This window comes from Desmodus rotundus, chromosome 4 (genome assembly GCF_022682495.2).
Source record: "Desmodus rotundus isolate HL8 chromosome 4, HLdesRot8A.1, whole genome shotgun sequence".
In the NCBI taxonomy this organism is placed as follows: Eukaryota; Metazoa; Chordata; class Mammalia; order Chiroptera; family Phyllostomidae; genus Desmodus; species Desmodus rotundus.
Window position 1 is genome coordinate 17,176,568 of NC_071390.1, and position 22,546 is coordinate 17,199,113.

Here is a 22,546-nt window from a genome sequence, read left to right on the forward strand (position 1 = left end):
GCTGTCATATCAGCAGGCATTAATTACCAAAACTGGTGAATTTTTGTGTAGCCACTTTAATATTGAAGATGGAAGAAAATACATAACATTTTTGGCATATTATGCTTTATTTCAAGAAAGGTAAAAACACAGCTGAAATACAACAAAACTCTGCAGTGTATGGAGAAGGTGCTGTGTCTGATCAAACATGTCAAAAGTGGTTTGCGAAGTTTCGTGCTGGAGATTCTCGCTGGACGATGCTCCACGGGCAGGTAGAGCATTTGACATGGATAGTGATCAAATCGAGACACTAATTGAGAACAATTGACATTCTGCCATGTGGGAGAGAGCCAACATACTCAAAATATCCAAATCAATAAAGTTATTGGTGAAAATAAAAAATGTGTCTTTTACTTTACAGAAAAAACTAAACGGACTTTTGGCCAACCCAATGTAATGCAAACCTGGAAAGTAGGTCATAAGACATAGAAATGTCAAAAATGTTCTTGAATTCCCATATTTTGCTGTGTATAATGTGTACTCTTTTGCCCAAATTTTTTAGGGAAAAATAGGATGCACATTATACATGGGTATAATGATTACATACCATGGGTATAATACTGGCTGTGATCCCATGTATGATGCACACAAAAATGTGGGTGCGCATTTACACAGCATAATATGGTATCTCAGAGAAATCAGGATACCCCTTCCTGTCTAATTTCTCTCCCTGGAGGTTTGCTTCAATTTCCAGTTGGAATATCTTAATTAACATTTTTATAGTGCTGTATAATTCCCAAATGAAAATGTCATGTATATATAAAATCTTAACTACTAGTTTAACAAATTTGAGGGTTTTTTTTTGTCCAGTGGACTATTTTTCACAGCTTACAATGTGTGATAGATGGGTGACATGAAAGATCTGGCTAGGAGTTGATGACAGTCAAAAATGGAGAAATAATGTTTTTTCCTTCAGCTCCTTTATTCAGGGAACACAGTTACTGAAGTTTTATAAAGTTTGGTGTTTCTGCTATTTGTATTATCTTTAAAACTGAAATACTGGGGGTCACTTAGGTGTTTGTGTACATAATATGTACAGACTACTTTATTGCTTTTCTAAATGAAGGTAGAAAAAGTACATAAACAAACTATTACAAATAGACTATGTGATGTAGGAATGGCAATTTATAAAAATGAGGAAGAAAAAAGAAATGATCATAATTTAAAATGAAGAAAAACCATGAGCTGGCAATCTACCAAATGAGGATGTTTAAATGACTAAACACAAATGACAAAAGGAAGGAAGGGAGGAAGGAAAGCAAAATTCACTGTTGTTAATAAGGCATATTGACACAAAATATACCTATTTCCCCAGTCACCTTGGAAAAGGTTATGAAAATAAAACCTAGTGTTGATAATAGGTACTTCCCAAGTCCCTTGCCAAGGAACTCTGTAGTAGTACTCTCTTTTTCTGAAAGACATTTGGTCACATGTATCAAATGGGGTTACAAAATATATAAGCTTTGATCCATAAATTCACTTCAAGAAATTACTTGAAGAAATAATAATTGATGTACAGGAATATTAATCTACATTAGGTCATAAGATTATATTAGTGAAATTTGGAAATCTAATAAGTGATGAATTACACAGTGGCTTATTCATACAATCAAATTAAATGTACCCAATAGAAGAATATTTAATAGCCTGGATAATGCTTGCAGTATAATTTTAAAGTGGGGAGAGCAGGTTAAAAAACAAAATATCACATGGTACTCTCTCTTGCTCTATAAATCAATCTCAATCTCTCTCTGTCCCTCTCTTCCCTCCTTCCTCCCCCCCCACAAACATTTATGTATATATGTGTACCAATATCTTCATAGAAACAAAGATTGGGAAAGCAAACTTCAAAATGTTAGTGATAATTATCTCTGCACTGTGATGTTTGAGAGATTTTTATTTTTTATCGTTTATGTTATTATAGTTGTCCCAGTATTTCCCCCTTTGCCACCCTCCACCCAGCCCCTCCACTCCCCCCAACAGCCCCCACACTGATGCCCATGTCCACGGGTCCTGCATATATATGTTCTTTGGCTATTCTATTCCCTATGCTGTACTTTACATCTGCGTGACTATTCTGTAACTACAAATTTGTACTTCTTGATCCCTTCACCTTTCTTGCCCATCCCTCTGACCCTGCTCCCATCTGGCAACCATCAAAACATTCTCTGTATCTATGATTCTGTTTCTGTTCTTTGTGTTTTTTTATTTTTTAGAATCAATTGTTGATAGATATGTATTTATTGACATTTTATTTTCATATTCTTCTCCTCCCCTCCCCGTCATCCTTCTCCAACCCCCTCCTCCTCCCCTTTTACATTTTATAAAATAATATTGGTTTGGTGGTGGTGCACTCCTTTAGCTTTTTCTTGTCTGGGAAGCCCTTTATCTGTCTTTCAGTTCTAAATGAGAACTTTGCTGGGTAATAGGTCCTCGCTTTTTTTCGCTTTGAATATGTCTTGCCCGTCCCTTCTGGCCTGCAAAGTTTCTTTTGAGAAATCAACTGACATATGGGAACTCCTTTGTAGGTAACTAACTACTTTTCTCTTCCTCCTTTAAAATTCTCTCTTTATCTTTAACCTTTGGCATTTTAATTATGATGTGTCCTGGTGTGGGCCTCTTTGGGTTCATCTTGTCTGGGTTTCTCTGTGCTTCCTGTATGTCTATTTCCCTCACCAAACTAGGGAAGCTTTTCTGGTATTTTTTCAAATAGGTTTCCTATTTATTGTTCTCTCTCTCTTTTGTAAGTACTTTAACTTTCTGGGGAACATTTTTCCAAGTTTTTCTGTAGTGAATGCGTGTTAATTCTTGCTCATATTTGAAAAAATACTAAATTTTAAACAAAGATGAATAGTGTATTTTTCACATTTTTTTATTGTTGTTCAAGTACAGTTGTCTCCATTTCTCCCCCATCACTACCCCCAACCCCAGCCATCCCCACTTCCCACCCTTGATCCTCCCCCGCTTTGGTTTCGTCCATGTGTCCTTAATAGTTGTTCCTGACAACCCTCCCCTCTGACCCCCCCATTATCCCCTCCCACCTCCCCTCTGGTTACTGCCAGTTTGTTCTTAATTGCAATATCTCTGGTTATATGTTGCTTACCGATTGAGATGAGTAATTTAAAAGAAACAAAATTGTTGTATCATTGGCATAGACATTCGTAAACCTGCCATGTAGCTTAAAAGCTTGCACATCATTCCCGAGCAGCAGCTTGGTTGGAGCGTCATCCCACACACCAAAAGGTTACAAGTTTTGATTCCCCATCAGGGCACATCCCTAGGTTGCAGGTTCAACCCCCAGTCGGGGCACATACTGGAGGCAGCCAATCAATGTTTCTCTCTCGCATTGTTGTCTGTCTCTTCTGTTCTCTTCTGTTCTCTTCTGTTCTGTTATGTTCTCTTCTCTCTCTCTCTCTGCCCCTCCCTCCCCCTTCCTCTCCTCCTTCTCTCTCTAAAGTCAGTAACAACACGCACTCGAGTGAGGAAAGGAAAAAAAAAAAAACTTGCACACCAGGGGCAACCTTCATCCTTTTATTCTAAATTGAGGAAATTAGGTCTGGTACCAGCTCTTTGTGACCTGAGGAGAGACCAGGTTTGAGGGGCTCCCCAGTGCTAAGACTAAGTTGTTGCCTAACACAAAGTATGGCCTTTGGAGGACAAAGTCATGACTCACTGGGGCTCTAAAGGAGAACCTGCCAGTGTTACGGGCCGGCCCGCACAAGTGAAAGTCTGAAATGCCTAAGAACTGGGAAGCTACTCAGTGTTTTCCAGGGGAGACTTCACTCGGTGCTCAAGATGCTTTTCTAGAGAAGCACACATTTGTTACAGGATAGGGCTTACTTTGGGAATGCCTTTTTAATTTAATAAAATATGTCGGTAGAAAGTATTTAGATTGATTGTGGGAGAAAGGTTTCTATTATATTAATAGGAGCCTTTCTGACAGAGGAAAGGTGTGGAGGTGAGGACCCTTCCATTGAAGGATTGCCGTGAGGAGTCTGGGGTAAGAGGAATGATTCCGACAATGCAAGCGATTCACTTTTTCAGGGGAGAGCTCTGCACACCTTGGTAATTCCAGAAAGCATTCTCTACTGTAGTAAAATGAATTAATTGAGTTATAAGGTCATGACCCCTAGTTTCAGAGAAAGGTAAATGATCATCTGGTATGTTCTGTTAAGGAAGATGTCAGTCTCTCCAGCAGTTTGAGGATTTTTTTTTTCTGTCATTAAATATGGTCAGTATTTTCAAAAATTGACGCAGTTACCTGGCAAATTCACTTCTGAGAGAGATTCTCTAAGGGCACAAGATTCAGAAATCTTCCCCTCACTGGCATGGCCATACAATTTATCCTCCAAGGCATACCTATTTGTGTCAGTAATAATATTTATGTTGCTGCAGTAGGAATAAACCAGGACTTCCCATGACAAAATATGACATGTGTTCACCCTGCCTGTGGTCCATTCAGAGAAGGCCAAGATGTCTTTGAACTGTCTCTGATATGGTCAAAGCAGCTTCCACATCCAGGTCAGCCAACTCTGTACGTGACAGCGTCTTTGTAAGTGATAGTATCTTTATGGGCATACTTAACCCATAGTGAATATGAATCTAGGTTCCAGAAGGCTTTTGTACAGTCCCCAAATAAATGACACTTTTATAGCTGGATTTCACGATAGCACCTTAATTGGGAGTCATTCTGATGAAGGATGCTAACTACGGAGAAATTGTGTCTAGATAAATAAAAGATACTAACCCGAATATGTAAAAGATCATGTTGTTTGCAAGTGTTCTATGAAGGCGATGTTTGGTTCTTTTTGAAGCATTTTTCTGGCGTGGGTCCTTTGTTCCTTTCAGTTCAGGGTGCTGAGAAATACCACCGAAGTCAAGAACTCTGAGTTTGCAATTACTTTCCCACATGATGGGGATTCCCTGTTGGTAGTACCTTGGAACAGGTGGGAGTTTTAGAGGGCATAATAGCAAGATACATGTAAAATAAAAGACGTAAAATAAAAAATTGGGTGGCTTTATACAGTCCTGCGCGTATCAGTCAAACTTGGTACCTGTTGCTGGGGCACATTGAACAGTCACCATTCACCCTCAGACCCCAACGACCTTTTGATGTTTTTGTTGGGCCAAGGCGGCCTACCTATCAGTCGATTCATTTTAAGATCCATGAGAACAGTACGTATTCTGGTTGGAACGGCTGGGTTATGTTGTAATTGATATTGGTGCTTTTGTTATGAACATAAAAGGACAAGGACTTTTTCGCTCTTAAAAACCCCATTTTTTATGACGTCACATCCTAAATTAAACAATGGGCTCTTTTTATGAAGAGCTAGTTATGTACACTTTAATGGACAGTTAACAGATCTGCCCTTCTATGATTTAACCTGGGTAATTTATATACATCCTGAAAATCCATAGACAGGACTTTCTTGACTTTGGGTCTTTTGATGTCTCTGAGACTGACTAAAAATAAAATCAGTTTGGTCTTTGATAAATATTCTGTTCACCTTGAATTGATATCAGAATAGGAATTTATAGCTTCCAAATGTTTAAGGTAACAAGTATTTCATGGCCGTAGCCCCATTAGAAACCTGATAACCTCAAGTTATCTGTACTTCAGATAGGTTGTTATTCATCCTGAATATAAAATAACAACTTTTTAAAAATCATATCCCCCTTCTTTTAATTAGAAGTGACAAATTGCACAGGAAATTGCTGTGGTCGTCAGCTCCACAGAATCGACAGCCGCCATCAGTGTTGCCGTCCGTGTGAGCGTACATGTGTGTCCTTCAGCGATGGAGTCTAGTTTTCTCCTCCCTTTCAGTCTAGCCCAGAACTGGTGACTTATTTTATCAATAGAATATGTCAAATGGATCCCCTGGGGCTTCTGAGGACAGGTCACAAAAGCCTGTTAGCTTCCACTTGAGTGCCCAGGAATCCCTACTCTTAGGGCGCTCCCACTGGAATAAACCAATAACCAATCAAGGAATCCAACTACCATGAAATCACAATGCTACGTGAAGCTCAAGTCACATGGAGAGGGCCTGCAGAACAGGATTCCATGGAGAGAGAGAGAGAGAGAGAGAGAGAGAGAGAGAGAGAGACACCAGGGCCAACTACTTGAATGAAGAAGTCATCTTCTAGGTGGAACCTGCAGCTCCAGCCACCACAGTGACGTCATGAGGATTTGAAACTAACTACCCAGGTGTGCTCTTCCCCAGTTCCTGACCCACAGAACCATGAGTAAAATAGATGCTTGTCTTAAGCCACTGTTCTGGGGTAGTTTGACATGGCAATAAATAAGCGAGCAGAGGTCCTTTCCTCTTTCAAACAGTACGCCAATTTGGCTGCTTCTGAGATGCACATTTTGAGGTGGAATTAGCCAATATATGGAACTGCCTAGAAAACAAAATCTTGAAAAAAAGGTCATCTTAAAAACACTGCAGCACAATAGTGCCTGCTCTGACCAAAGGAAAAGAGGAAAACAGAGGAAAGGCAGCAGCGAACGTAATTACACTTGGGGCACGTCTATGAAGCACCTTCACCCTTTTCTGCCTCTCAGGCACAACTTGAGATGACCAATGCCTGTCATTAAATACTTGAAGGATGAAGGAAGTTTTTGCTTGAAACAGATCTCCTTGCCAGCAGGGGGCACTTCTTCCTGGAGGATCCACTCCAGCCCTGTCTTCCCGAGAGCTCTGCGGTGATGGGCAGGGGCAATTCTCACTTCACTAATTTTTTTTTTTTTAATTTTATTGTTGTTCAAGTACAAGCAACCCAGTTAAAAACTGGGCAAAGGACTTGAACAGACACTTCTCCAAGGAAGTGTCTGGACTTCCACTTCTGCAGAGGGTCCAGAGACATATGAAAAGATGCTCAGTATCTCGAGCTGTCAGAGAGATGCAAATTAAAGCCACAATGAGATACCCGCTCACACCGGTCAGAATGGCCGTCATAAACAAAGCAACAAGCAAGCGTTGGAGAGGTTGTGGAGAAAAGGGAACCCTAGCCTAGTGCACCGTTGGTGGGATTGCAGACTGGTGCAACCACTATGGAAATCACTTCAGTAATTCTCACTTCACTAACCTGCATATGCTGTTTGAGAGAAACCCCTGGTGGCCTCCATCATCTTCTTAGGAAAACTTTAATGGCCAAATACATTAGCAAGGTCTCCTGCGACTGAGGCTTCATTAATCTTCCCCTACATACCCTGCTGTATTTGCCCGTTCACCATGAAGCATTAATATAAGTAAAACTGAAACATAATTGTCAGGATGCCACAAGTGCAGCAAGGAATGAAGAATGTGAGTGCGGTCTGTTCACTGGCGTTTAGAATGAATTCAGTCCTATGGGCTCTTCTATTCATTTTCCTGACTTTCAACTTGACATTTATTCAAACTCTCTAATCAAATGCACAACTTAGAGATTTTACCAAAAATGCTGTGTCCCTCACCTAAATCAATGTTAAAATACACTGATAGCTTCTCTTTTTTTGCTCCTCTATCTCCCTACATCCTCTCCTTTATCATTTCTTGTAGAATAAAGAGATTTCTTATCATTAAATGAACATCATTTCTTGTAAAGTTTCCCATGAGTGAAGAAGATGAATGTCTGTTTCTTGCAGTATCTCAGCTCCTTCTGATAGCATCTAACATTTAAAAATGATGTAACCTTTTGGCATTTACAGATCTTTGGGAATTTAAGAGCGAATTTACTTTGGGACATATAATGACCATGGAAGTGTGCTCTGACTGAGTTTGAGCAGAGGCTATGGAATAATGCAGAGATTTTTAAGACAGCTCAAATAGTCTTTAGGTATTTCATCAGTCTCCATAGTAACTGCAATAATAAAAATATCTCTCATATTTGTATGTCATCCTTTTCCTCTAAAATGCCATTTTCAAAAACCAGATGACAATGCTAAGCATTAATAAATACTCCTTGTTTTTTGATGTCAACTACTCTAGCAAAATGAGTTCATATTTTAGATGCCAGTTATACATAGGATCACTTTATTAGACAAAGAGATACATTGTATTGAGTATGATTTTTTTTAAAGATTTTATTTATTTATTCTTAGAGAGAGGAAGGGAGGGAGAAAGAGAGGGAGAGAAACATCTCTGCATAATTGCCTCTTACACTCCCCACTGGGGACCTGGCCTGCAACCCAGGCAGGTGCCCGACTGGGAATCGAACCGGTGGCCCTTTGGTTCACAGTCCGGTGCTCAGTCCACTGAGCCACATCAGCCACAGCTGATTGGTTTTAACATAAAGTTCCTTGATAACTAGCTGATGAGGAAGTGTTTGTTTCTCTCCCTACAATATCATTAGATCAGAGCTTTATGCCCAGTCCATATCGATCTTCATAATAAAGCACAAAAACCAGTCTTCTGGAGGAATGATGCTAGACAGATAAGGAAAAGGAGGCCAGGGCCATTGTGAACAATCCTAGTGTGAACCAGAACTAACTAAGTATTTGGATTCTGTACATTAGTATTTAAAGCCAAAAAACATTTATTTCTTCAAGAATTCTTTATCATTTATCTTGTTATGGAGAGTCTCCGTTATCTAGCTTCTAGCCTTTTATTGCCCTCCTCTTTACCATCTTAGATCTTAGTCAGTACTTTCATGAGATATTTAAAATACAAGCTCTCTCTCCCTCTCTCTCTCTTTCTCAGAATTCAACTACCACATTCTAGCAGAAGGTGTGTGCTAAATCCACCATCCTTTGTGAGGTCATAATAGTTGCTCAAAATTAGCATTACTCTCTCACGGTGATCTGACCTTCACACAGATGTAGGTAGCAGATGCCACAGATAACTTTATCACTGATCAGAAGCATGACCTTGAGCAAATGACCTTACTCTAAGCCTTGTTTCCTCAACTGACCAATGGACCCAATATCTATCTGAAGAATATTTAACAATTTAATGAAATAATATGTTAACAGATGCTCAATAAATGAAGTTAGAGTATCACTACTCCCAGTGAGAAAACTGAGGCTCATGAAAAATTACGCGAGCTGTGAGCTCTTCAAAGCGGCATAACCAATATACGGCAGGGATGATACTCTGACCCATCTTTGAAGTCAAGCCCCATGATATTCCTGTGACTGTAGTGTATGTTTAGGGTTGTTTATCCTCCTTCTTCTAATGGTAAGAAACCTTCACCAAACACACTCTTTTCTGAGGAAGTGTGCACACTCAGGGTGACTGGGACTGAGGTCAGGTTTGGGATTTGGTCGTGGCTCTTCTTGTGGAACGTAAGTCAGTGGTTCCTGAGCTACAGGGGCAGTTCTGAAGATCAGCCCACATGCACACGTGCACATGTTCCCTTGTGGAAGCAGAGTCTCACAGTGAAATGGGGTTTTTAGTTTAAGATTCTCTAAGTTGACTCAGGAAAGGGTTGTGTTCCAAGAATTGAGTAATTCCAAGAAAAATTAGAAGAAATCTTCTAAAACCTTTCTTTTTTTGTCTCCCCAGGAGTGTAGCCTGGGGAGTACTGATGAACCCTACTCTTCTCCTGTGTACTCTGTGAGGTTGGGCTAAAGGACTATTGAATGAATTGCCATAAATGTCACAAAATAATAAGTAGGGTCTTCTGACAAGGCTAGTAAGAGGCATGTGAAGAACTGAAATAGTATTATACATGTACTTATACAAGTATTATACAAGTATTATACATGTATAATAGTATTATACATGTAATGACAACTAAAAAAACACAAAGTCTACCATCTATAAAGGACACATGGACAAAACCAAAACGGGTAGGATCAAAGGTGGGAGGTGGGGATGGCTGGGGTGAGGGGGAGAGGTGGAGGGTAAATGGAGACAGCTATACTTGAAGAACAATTAAAAAAAAGTTCAAACAATTTAAAAAAAAAGAGTCTGTTGGCCTTCATTTAATTTTTTTTTAAAGTAAACTCACAGAATAAACACTTTAGAATGTAATGCAAGGTTTTCCTAGCAGTTTCATTGAATCAGTGTTCAGGTCAAAAGTAGTTGTTCTGTTGCGCAAACATTGTCTTGGTGTTCTAGTATCAAATTCCCCCACTTGGTGTTAATGACCATGGAGGGTACATTAGGTGAGCTGTACTGAGTGTGAGGGGGTGGGAGTAGCCTTTAGCGCAAGGGTGCTCTTCTTACAAATTTTTTTATCAATGTCTACTTACTTGAACTTTATTCTGTGTATTCACTCTCCCCTCCTTTTCTCACTATTGTTTGTACTTGAGTGATTTTCTTTTCATGGATCATCCTGGATCCTGTGTAACTTCCCCTAATACTGTCCTCTAACCAGTTGCCACCAGATAAGCACCTATTGCTCTCACCCTCAGCTCCTCTGGGAGGATAAACATTCGGCTCACTTTGGGAATAGGCACCTTTTCACCCACAGTGCTCAGCAAGTTACACGATTGCTCCGATTACATTTTGCTTCATTTGTTTTTCATATTGACGCCAGAGGCCTGCAGATACCTCTTATACTGTTTATCGATAGATATGTGTTTGGATAAAGTGGGTAGATAACCGGAGTGCCCAATTACTGCTATTGCGATTTGTCTTTGCTATTTCCATTGTCATTATGAGAAGTATTTGTTATGCACCTGTGATATTGTCATCTGGATTTGAGTTAAGCCTTCAGCTAATCAAGAGAGATGTCCCCAGTACATTACCTCCTCTTGATTCCAGTCCACAGATAACAAGGAGAAAACAGATGGGCAAAACAAGTAATGAGCAAAACATTAAATAAATAGTCTTTGTTTAAGTAGTAAATAAGTGGCGGGGAAAAGTAGATGCCTATAGGTAGTAAAGCCTCCCCTTATTAACTTCCCCAGATTAAGGATGGAATTCCAAGAACAACACACCTAGGAAAAGAATCTGGAAAACTAAATGTTAGCGACTTTTCTCTAGGAGGAATGTCCCTAGCGGCCCACTTAAAGGGTCAGAAGTCTCCCAGCCAACCTTTTGTAGAATTACATCATGTAGCCATATGTTGAATCTGAATCAAGTCAGAGTGAAGATGCTCTTAACTTTCGGTGACACTAAGCTGTTAGAAGGACTAATGCCAAAAAAAGTGAGAAGTGACATATTTGAAATCTATAAACTGCATTTCATGTCATGTGTACCTTTAGGAAAAGCAAATAAAGTTTCTTCCTTCTCTCAAAGTGGATGATGAATGATTGCTTAGAGTTGGGTGGCAGGGAGCCTGTGTCACCATTATTGACTTTCTATAGGAAACAGCTCATCTGCAGGTGCCATCAAAGCAAAGTCTGTCCGCACCCCCCGCCAGACATAGGCGGACTGGTTCTGATCACTCATGGGCTGACCTGAACAGAGAACAATTACTTTTCTGTTGAAGACAGACTCTCCTCCTTGTTTCTACCCTCCTTGTCTCCAACTTGAACAGCAGGGATTTATTTAAGAGGACTTAGACTCCCAGTATCACAGGGATGAAGAGGGGTCAACTATGAACTCCTTCATTTGTGTGTCCATTGACAAAGTACAGGGACCTCTACGAAAGACCAAGCTCTAGCTAGGCAAAATATATATATATATATATATTTATATATATATATATATATATTTATATATATATATATATATATATATATTATATATATTATATTTTATAATATAATATATATTATATATTATATAATATATTATATATTATATTATAATATAATATATTATATAATATATATATATTATATATAAATATATATAATATATATATATTTTATATATATATTATATATTATATATATATATAATATATATATTATATATATATATATGACCCCTCTTTTTAGAGAGCTCATGTCAGGGTTTGTGCCAAGTTTGGAGTCATGCCTTTTACAAAATCCTCCTAAAATTCTGTCCTGCAGATCATAGTCCAGAATGCAGAGGATTCAACACAACAAAACACCATTTATTCAAAGTCACATGAAGAGCCAGAGGGCGGTAGAGAGCCAGGGCAAAGCAGCAAAGACAGTGACCATTGGACACGTTTAAGGAGTGGACTCTCTTCATTTTCAGGAGTGTCCATGGACTTGAGGTTGCCATTTTGATATTTCCCAGTAGAATACCTTCTTGAGAAGATAGAACATATTTGCTTATAAATGACATCATTTATGACTATAGATTGGATTACATGTATTATTTACATGGTCTCTTTCAAATACATTAAACATTTTCTATATACATATTTTGCTTAAATACTTTATTTACTTATTAACTTATTTATTTTTAGTAACCTACAAAAGGACAGAATAAACCTCAACCCACTTGAAATAAAATGACTACAGAATTTTAATTTGGAGACTTAATCAGTTAACAATAATTTATTAAATACTTTCTGTGGTTCAACCACTGCACCAGTTGTAACGTCATTACGTTGAAGGTTGTGATTAAATGATACATTGTATGCAGTGGTGTGTACTAATCTGTGCATGCATTTGTGTGTTTATCATTCAGCTGGAATTGAATATAAGCAACATTATTAAATTAAAAAATCAGAATAAAAAGCTCAATCTATGATAAGGTATATAGATGTGGATTAAGTAGAAGGGAGCATAAACATTGTTTAACGTGTTGAAGGCACAGGGTCACGAGCAGTTTAATTTTCTTTTATTTTCAATTCTACTGTTGATCTTACAAAATTGTTTGTGCAATAAAAAGTGGCTAAACAAAAGTGGATCCAGGTTGACCTGTTTGTTTTGAGTGACTTTGAGGGGAGGTTTGAAAAAAGAACCACTGCAAGGTTTGTGTAATAAAGACTTATAGATCTTACAGGGCGGATTTCCTAGCAGCTTCTGTCACTTCGAAAATGTGAAATTCCCAACTAGAGAGTTTCAGGTGAGGGCTATAAAAATGAGGTGAGATTTTAGTCTACATAATTTTCCTACCCAGAAAAAAAAAAAAAAAAAACAGCCACAGAAGCCAGGAGTTTCATTTATTCAGTCTTAAGTAGCCATGTGTTTGAAAAATATTTGCATCGTTCTACCCCCCATCCTTATTCAACATTACCTGGGTGCAGAATTATCTTATACAGTATCACGACTCAGATCATAAATGAGTAGCAAAAATATTTTAAGTAGATGACAAATAAAAATCTGTGTGACTTGAGGATATTCTGTCAGCACAGTGTTTTTGTTTGGCTGAGGTGGTCTGCCAGGAGAGGCGGGTTGTAAGGCCTGCACCCCAGGACAGAGAGGAAAGCTTATTCTGGTTAACAGGGAGATGGAATACCAGAGGCCCGACATCACCTTGCCTGAGACAGTAGATGCTCTAAAATTGGGCCTCTTCATATTGTTATGGAAATTACTTTTGGCAGTAGTGCAAAACACTTGTTATATATTATTGTTGATTGTGGTTGGAGACCCAAAGCAGTAAGATCATTTTGATGACTTATTTGTGATGTGGAAAACAATAACTTTTCGGGGCCAGTACTTATGAAATCACCTGGAAATATTCTTGTGAATTCAGGAGCCATCTGAACGTCCTTGCCTAATACACGCAAGAGATTTTAATGAAGCCCTGAATCTGTATTTAGCAGATTACCTGGTGGCCCCATGTCAGCCATCCAATGAGGGAACTGTATCTGCTTGGTGAATGCGAGGCAAGCAAACTGTTTCTGGCTGGGGACAGTGGCTCCACCGGAACATGGAGTGAGAAGCAGTTAGTCTCCCCATTTTGTGTGTGTTTTCCGTCTCGTCCTGAGTGCAGCCCGCAGCCGAAGCATTCCCCTCCCTGCACCACGTCCCTTCTCTCCTCTTCACAGAGAGTTGAAAGAAAGAACAGCAAGGAGCCTTAAATTCACCCTGGATAACATAAACACTGTCAGACTGAGTGGGTCTGGCGTGCCATCCTCCCGTGCTGTTTGCAGTGACAGGGCACTGCTTTGGAAGATGACACTAACTTTCCCAAGGTTTTAATACGATTGCCTCCAAATGCTTGCGAAATCTCTGTGGGTTTGCCTGGCACTTGACTCTTCCGTGACATGGCTCGGTTTTATTTTTCCTTTCTCTCTCTCCCCCTCCTTTCCCTAGAACTGCTGCGTCCTCGGCTGGGAGTCTTTAAAGACCCCAGGCTGCAGTGATTTCTCAGCATAAAGCCACACATTAAGCACATCTTTCAGGCTTCTTCGAACCAAACTCAGAAAGTGCCAATTAATAAGTTGATAGGGAAGAAGTCAGTGGGTAGCATTAAAGCCACCTGTCTGGAGGCATTTGACTGAGTGAAAGGAGACCTGCAGAGAGTCGGGAAGGAGGTGCTTTATCACACATTCCTAGAGGCCTAAAATGAGAGAATAAAAATCAGCATTCGGGGCAGCTTCTCCACTGTGTTCCTACTGGGGACTGTTCGTTATTGCCCTGACCAAGATGAACCAGCCCAGCGAGGGAGCACGCAGCATCCGCAGCTGTGAAATTTTACACATGTAGAGTGTATTCTCTGGTGGACAGGCTAAAGAAGGGAGAGGAGCCCAGCTGCTCTTTCCATGGAACTGTCATTCATCCTTGCTGTCACTGTTCTGGGCATCTTTCTAGGTCCACATGACTGTTCTGAAAACTCTTTCCATTCATTCATCCATTTGACAAGTATTTACTGAGTATATATTTGATGTTGGGCCTTACTCTAGCTTCTGGGAACATACTTGTGGGGGAGAAAAATAAAGAAATATCAACTATCTTTATTCTCATAGAGTTTATGTTCTAGTAGAGGGTATGTAGACAAAATAAGTAAGTAAATTATACAGCGGGTGAGAAGGGGATAAAGTGGCCTTTGTACAGTTTGCAGAGAAGGCTTAAGAAAGCCCAGCCTTTGACACTAGACTCAGAAAATCAGGCTCAAGGTAGAATGGCCTGGGATATTGTTGACATCAGCAAGAGGGCTATGGTCAGCGAGAAAATCCCGAGAAATCCATCTTCTTTTCATTTCTTTCCACCTTACCCACAACAGACTGTGACAAGTCTTGCTCTTTAATCCCCCTTCCCTCACCCCCTGTGCCCCCGCCCCCGCACCCTCCGCAAATGTAAAGTCAACAAGGCACAGTAGGAAGGAGGGTTGAGGCCAGGGGAACAGTGGGAAATATTCCAGATTAAGGACATACATTTAGAGAAAAAAAGAAAAACCAGAAGTACTCTAGAAGAAAAGAAAATGCAGTCTTCTGTTTCTCCTCCCTTCCAACTTGTCCTGCCGCCTTCATTCCTTAGTGAAAGTCTTTTTATGGCCTTGGGTCAAGGTAGGAGACCCTGACAACCCTGACAGACTCGAGGTCCCCTGCTTGGACCGGTGTCACTTGCATGCCCCTTTTTCCTCCCGTGTCAAAACTGCAGCTCATTTTTAAGGCTTGGAAATATGTAAATGTAACTTCCATTGTTGTCTTTCCCCAACATTTTTTTGCTGCAGATTATGTTACTCACAGACCCTGAGATCGAGAGCAGTTTATTGATCAGCTCAGATGAAGGAGCGACCTATCAGAAGTACCGGCTGAATTTCTACATCCAGAGCTTGCTTTTCCACCCCAAGCGGGAAGACTGGATTCTGGCGTACAGCCAAGACCAAAAGGTGAGCACGAGTACCTTGTCTGAGACAATGATGCCCCGTTCTCCCGGGGGAGTCTGCCGTCAATCATCTCCGTGTTTCTTCTCCATGATCAGCTTTGTCCTGTGCTGTAGCCTGAACTGGGTGCTGAGGGGGTGAGAGGCAGCAAGGAGGACCTCAGGTTGCTGTCTTGAGCCATGTTAACATCTGACACAGCACCCACAGGAAAAGCTAGACACTGAGGAATTCCCTGTGGAGAAGCAGGGGTGGTTTTGGTTTGTTTTTTGTTTTTTTTTTGGTTTTATTATTATATGTTATTTCTTTTTTCTTTTTGACGTTTTTTTATTGTTGTTCAAGTACAATTGTCTCCATACCCCCCCATAACTCCCCCCACCCAGCCATCCCCACTTCCCCCCCTTGATCCTACCCCCTTTGGTTTTGTCCATGTGTCCTTTTTAGATGTTCCCGAAAACCCTTCCTCCTTCCCCCGCCCCCATTATTCCCTCCTACCTCCTCTCTGGTTACTGTCAGTTTGTTCCTTATTTTAATGTTTCTGGTTATATTTTGCCTGCTTGTTTTTTTGTTGATTAGGTTCTACTTATAGGTGAGATCATATGGTATTTGTCTTTCACCGTCCGGCTTATTTCACTTAGCATAATTCTCTCCACATCCATCCATGCTGTCACAGATGGTAGGAGCTCCTTCTTTCTTTCTGCTGTATAGTATTCCATCATGTAAATGTACCATAGTTTTTTGATCTATTCATTTACTAATGGGCACTTAGGTTGCTTCCAATACTTGGCTATTATAAATTGTGCTATGAACATTGGGGTGTATAGGTTCTTTTGAATTGGTGTTTCAGGGTTCTTAGGGTATAATCCCAGCAGGGGAAGTGGTTTTTAATGTGGATATTTCAGGCTGTTAGGAGTCCCCATCCCCATGGGATTCGAGACAGTGTTTTTTGTAGATGGAGAGGTGATCATTTTTCTAGATAAAGAACCAGAGTAGCTTTTCTAAGACTCTTAAAAGGAAGGATGACCCCTCAAAAGTTAACAACACTGACTAGGCGTTTTCTAAAACAGTGAGAGAAATGGCCAGAGGCACAGTGATCATGTGCACAGATAACAATAGTCAGAGCCAGGTTAGCGCAGGACTTTTCTGCTCTCGCTGGTTGGATTGAAAGGGAGCCCTACTCTTTTATTTTTTTTTTTAGATTTTATTTATTTATATTTAGAGAGAGGAGAAGAGAAGGAGAAAGAGGGGGAGAGAAATATACACGTGCAAGAGAAATATTGATTGGTTGCCTCTCACACACCCCCAAATGGGGACCTGACCCACAACCCAGGCGTGTGCCCTGATTGGGAATTAAACCTATGACCTTTCGGTTCACAGGCAGCACTCAATCCACTGAGCCACACCAGCCACGGCAGGAATCCTACTTTTCAAAGAAAGCACTGAATGAGCTTTTGCTATTCATGTCTCTGCTTGTGTGTGCATGTGTGTGATATGTATATATATGCTATGGGATACATACTATAAATTATATCATTATTCTATGCTATAGATACACTATAAATTACATATAACTTGTGCTTTTAAGGAGCTTACATTCCCAGATAGAATATAAGGCTACCAACAAAAAATACAATTTAATTATATATGTATAATTAACTATATATATACAGTTACTTTCATTATAAAAGTATAATTACAAGTATAATATACACACATACACACACACACATATGCAAATGTGAGATAGACTCGAGCCATGGAAGCCAAAAGGAAAAAAAAAAAGATATTGGAATGCTGTTTGTGAAATGCATGATTCAGTGAAATCATTCTTACAGTTCTCCTTAGTGGGCTCCTGTGTTAGACATTATACATATTTGAAGACATACTGGACTTACCCAAATGAGGGGGATATTCTAGTGTTTTATCTAGAGATGGTAGAGATGTATGTGCTTCTCCCTGAAGGGAGTACAAAGGCGGAAGCAACTTTCCAAGGTCTCTACTGCCACAAGCAGTTGAAGGAAGCAAATTAAAATACTTAGGATTAGAGTTTTATTCATGCTGCCCTTACTGCCAAATAAAATGCACATTAAGTCTAAAAATAGAAAAGATTTACAATTAGTATTTTTTTTTTTTCTCTGAGCAGCCTGCCTGCCCTTTCAGCAGAATGTACAATTCCATTCCTGGAGTCAAGCCACAGTGCATCTGGTCCAGGAAGGGGCATTTGCTACAGACGAGGCTGAGAAGCTCAAGACACAGAATATTAGTCATTTAATCTGCTGGGTTACTGTGTTTTATTCGACAGTTGGTTAATTCTGCTCCTGATGCTAGGGGCACAGTGAAGGCCAGATTTACCTGGCTAAGTGCACGCTGTGCATCTTTGCAATTGTGCTGGAGGAGATGCCCCCAAAATGTAACCCTTTGTGCCCCAGCACTTTAAATGGTACCTCCCATGATCACTGTGCCAGAGCGGGTGGCCCTGGAAGAGGTGGGACCTCCGGTCTGTGGCCCCAACTCAGCCACTTACAGTGAGCAGTACTTAGTGTTGGCTTCCTTTGCTGTGAAATAGGTTCATTGGGGGAAATATAATTGTAGTGCACTTCCTAAAACATTGGGAAAAAATTAGGCTCTACATCCATTTTAGGTGCTCTGCATGGTATAGTGTGGATGATGTAATATCACTATAGCTGGGAAGCATTTAATCCATCTGGGGAGAGAAGATTAAATGCATATGAGTTCACCAATAGTCTAAGAGGCCAAAAACACCGTGTCCTTGTTCACATATAGTAGATGCCCAATCAATACAGCTGCATCGATTACATGAAATTGGCAGCCCAAAGTTCAGGAGATGATGATCTTATGAAATTATTTCACCTGGACCTTAATGAATATGTCATATTTCTTTGGGGGGAACACATTTACATAAGAGTAATGCCATAAGTAATAACACAAAGTTAGAAAAATCATGTTTACAGGATATGAATTTATCTCTTTGACTGAAACCAAAATTTTGTAAAGCTAATTGATTACATACTTATGGAACAGAATCTTGATTACTTTTGACTCTCTTGACTTTTTGGTTGTTAGGCAAAATCTTTTTTTTTTTTCTAATGAGGCACCTTTTGAAAATTTTGGCCCGTGGAATGATGTGTTCAGAGCTATAGATTACAAAAATTAATCTGGTGGGAACAGAATGATGAAGTGTGGTAATATAAGGTTAAAAGCAAGAAGACCAGTGAGGATGATGTCACGGTTGTCCTGTTCTGGACCAAAAAGTATCTCGTGTGACCAAATGAATCCTATCATTTAGGAGCTGGACGAAGCCTTAACAGTCTTTGCTCTGCAGAAGTTCATGAACCTTCCCAAAGGGAAAACACACCCATTGGCATCATGTTAAAGTTCAGTGAATGGAATAAAGCCTTGCATGAATTTGGTAGGGTTCTCATTCTTGAGGGTGCTATCTTGTGATGAGCAGGTGGGCAGATTTCTGCTAACCTCTCTGTTTCTCCAAGGAGAGGATGAAGGCGAAATCAGGCTGAAAGAAAAAGTATGGATTACCTCCATGTCACAGGGCTTGAATCACAGAATGAGGAGTGGGGCTGCAGCCATCAGATGAGACATTAGCTAATGGGGTTGGCTGGAAGTCAAGTTGAGAGGGTCTGTGGCCACTCAGGTGGATCGGTGATATGGAAATAATAGCTGGCAATTACCCATGAATCATGGAGCTTTTCACACTAATGAGATGCCGGTATGAGCACCAAGGAGGGCCCCGTGCTGGTGTTGGCAGACCAATGACTATATTTGCCCAGGAAAAGGTACATTTATTCTTTCATGATAGTATTGCTCATCAGTTTTTCTGCGACAGCTGCTGTTCTGCTGCTGCAGAACTCCCAGCTATGAGCTTAGTCTCGGTGCTAGTTGGCTCTGCTGGATGCTGTTTCACACCAACCTGCGGTGAACAGAATTTTCAGGCAACAAGTACTGTCTCAGAAAGTGTTGCGTTTAGGTGGCAACTCCTTCAGAACTCACCTGTGAACAGAATCCCCCTCTCTTCCCTTCCCTTGTGTGCAGTCCTTGGTGTCTTTTCAGGCATATTCTCCCCCTTCGGAATGCACAGCCACCTCCATTTCCCCCTTATTTTCCTGCCATTGCTTTTCTCTCCTCCAGCGAATGAGACCTATAAGGCCCTGAAGACAGAGCCTGGATCTCTGGCTTCTGGGACGGAGCCCCTATGGAAGGCAGTGTTCTGCTCAGGCTGCATCTCAGATGCCTGCACACCCACCCTGTGGGGGCTTTTTGGCGTGAGCATTGTAAGATACTCAAAGCGTTCAGTTGAACAGATTACCCTTTCTGGCCCAGGATAGAGTTTTGTTGGCCATCACTTCTGTAGGAAGCCAGGTTTCAAAAAAACCTTTTTTTTGTATCAGGGAGAAACATGTATGGCCAAATGCCCTCAGAATCTATGAAATCAGGATATTTTGATGTTGTAGTCTTTTTCTTTAGAGAGAGAAACCTCTCCGTGGTATTCAGTGTCTAGGAGGTTGCCAAGAGGTAAACATTATCTTGAATTGGCACGTGGCTCTCCAGGCCTTTGTTCCCTTTGAAGTTCTCAAAGCAGCAGCCTGACCGCCTGGGATGCCCGGCTGGGGACTTAGTATAGAAATAGGAACTGGAGTCCTTGGCCTCTGCAGGTTCTGTGTGAGGCTGCGCCTTTGGAAAGCCCTGGAATCTCCAGAAAAATAAACAATACAGACATAATGGAAAGTTTATATCCATTCCCTGGGAAGAGGGATGATGATCACATGAAGTCACACCACTTACATTTCTTACCAAAGAAAGGAAAGAAAGAAAAGAAAGAAAAGGAAAACAGTCACTGTGGACACTGTGAAGAATTCTATAGCATGTATGCATTATAGGGGCACCAAAACCTTGCTCTCCTTTATTTATTTATGTCCTCTTTGCATTGGGAAACTGAGAAAGTAAGAGGAGGAGGTACAGTTCTCCACCTCGTTGCCAGCATCCCCCGCTTTCTTGCCTAACACGGAAAACCACCCCGGGCAGGCTTCGCAGCAGGCTGAGACTACCAGATCACATCTTTATTTCCATTTGGCAGTGAAGTTGTGTACAAACTGTGCTCTAAAACGTCGCCTCCAACGGCATCTCTCAGTCTGTCTTAAACACCTCACTAAACGTGATGTGTTGGGGAACATTTGAAACAAAACGCAGATGCTTCTGAAAGGAAACAAAATAGGAGAAAAGTGCGACAACATCCATGTACTTCAGCTTTGCTGGCCATCCTGGGGCCCTGGCTCCTGGCTGCTCTGTCAGGGTTTGGTTGTCCTGGAGGAGTGATTTGTAAAGGAAGTGGGGAGGGGTCTGCAATATTGTGAAACCAACCCGGACACTGCTGGGGACTCAGGCTAGTGAGTAGCTTGGGAGGAGAGGCCCCGTGATCTGCATATCCAGGGTGGCAAATCCTCTTGGGTGGCTCAGCAGAAGGGCCTATGCCCCTGGCTGTAAGCGGGAAGGACCACTCTGCTCCAGTCCTATGCAGTGTGCTGCTTCCCCCCACATTTATGGATGTGGAGGTCCCCCTGGGCCATGGCCTCAGTGCCTACACAGGCGATCAGGACACTGAGCACAGTGGCTGGGTCTGGGCTGTGGGACCCTGGACAGCAGGTGTTCCTGTGGACAAGGGGCGTGTTGGTGAGCCCCAGACTGCCGTTCTTGCCACTGAGGATGCTCCTCCACTGTTGTCAGTCCTGCAGATTTTTTTGAGGAAAGTAACCCCACTTTGTTTGAAATGTGGCATTTTCTTATTTTTAAGTGTTTTAAAACAGAAATGGTGCAGGACAAATAAAGCTCATCTGCTGCCTTGTATTAGTCCCTAAATCCTTTTTGTCTTTTCCTTCAGTCTTTCACCATCATCTTTTTCTCCTGTTCATGGGTCTGTCTTCTTTATTTCAGGAGATGTTAAATTGTTTTGTGATTTAGAAAAAAAAAACAAAAACAAATATACATCCAAATGAGTGATTGATTCTGTCCAGGGAGTACAGAACTTCTAAGACAGTTCGGTGGGCCCCCCTGGATTTTGTGGCAGTTCTGGAGTAGCCACAAGTTTTATCCTGAGTGATTTCGGAGCTCTAGGAGTCGGCAGTACACAGGGCACCACACAGGGACCTGCATGATTCCTCATCTCCTCTGCAGCCCAAAGAAACACAGTTAGTGAAAGAAAGAAATCTAAATGCTTGCTTGTTGGCCTCACCTTCAGTGTTTTTGTATATATGGGTAAAGTACACGTAAAACTAGAACATGATTCTAAGGGGGGAAACATGTTTTGATAAAGGATCTCTTTGCACACATAATTGAAACCCTGAATATTAGCAGTAAGCATTCTCTGTATAAGCGAAGGCTGACTTTGAATTTCAATCATATGTTGTTAGAAAAGGAAAATTGCACTGCCAATGTTTTGATAGAAAATGTAGTAGAATTTCAGTAATGTGCATAAAAGTATTTAAAAAAAGAACTACTTTTAGTTCTTGCCTTCTCTCTACCAGTGCTAAATTTTATTTAAATAGTTTCATATCCATTCTTTAAAAATATGTATCTTCTCTTTTTTCCTTTGTATTTATTTAAAAGGTTTATTTATTTATTTTTAGAGGGGAAGGGAGGGAGAAAGAGAGTGAGAGAAACATTAATGTGTGGTTGCCTCTCATGTGCCTCCCTCCAAGAATCTGGCCCGCAACTCAGGCGTGTGCTCTGACTGGGAATCAAACCAGTGACTCTTTGGTTTGTAGGCCAGTGCTCTATCCACTGAGCCATACCAGCCAGGGCTCTTTTTTCCTTTTTAATCTTTCTTTCTCCCCTACCCTGACCTGGACCTTAACAGAGGGGCATTTCTTATCACAGCTGCTTGGAATGCGGGCATATCCTGGGAAACAGTGACTAAT

At 40.8% G+C, this 22,546-nt stretch overlaps 1 protein-coding gene across 3 annotated transcripts in view; it reads left to right on the forward strand.

Moving 5' to 3' along the window:
• SORCS1 (sortilin related VPS10 domain containing receptor 1) overlaps window positions 1–22,546 on the forward strand; it is a 480,154-nt gene that overhangs the window by 286,912 nt on the left and 170,696 nt on the right. For all 3 annotated transcript variants that reach the window (XM_053922501.1, XM_053922500.1, XM_053922502.2), the window contains exon 4: window positions 15,450–15,608. In XM_053922501.1, the coding sequence (XP_053778476.1) occupies window positions 15,450–15,608 (159 nt within the window). The remainder of the gene's footprint in view (window positions 1–15,449; window positions 15,609–22,546) is intronic.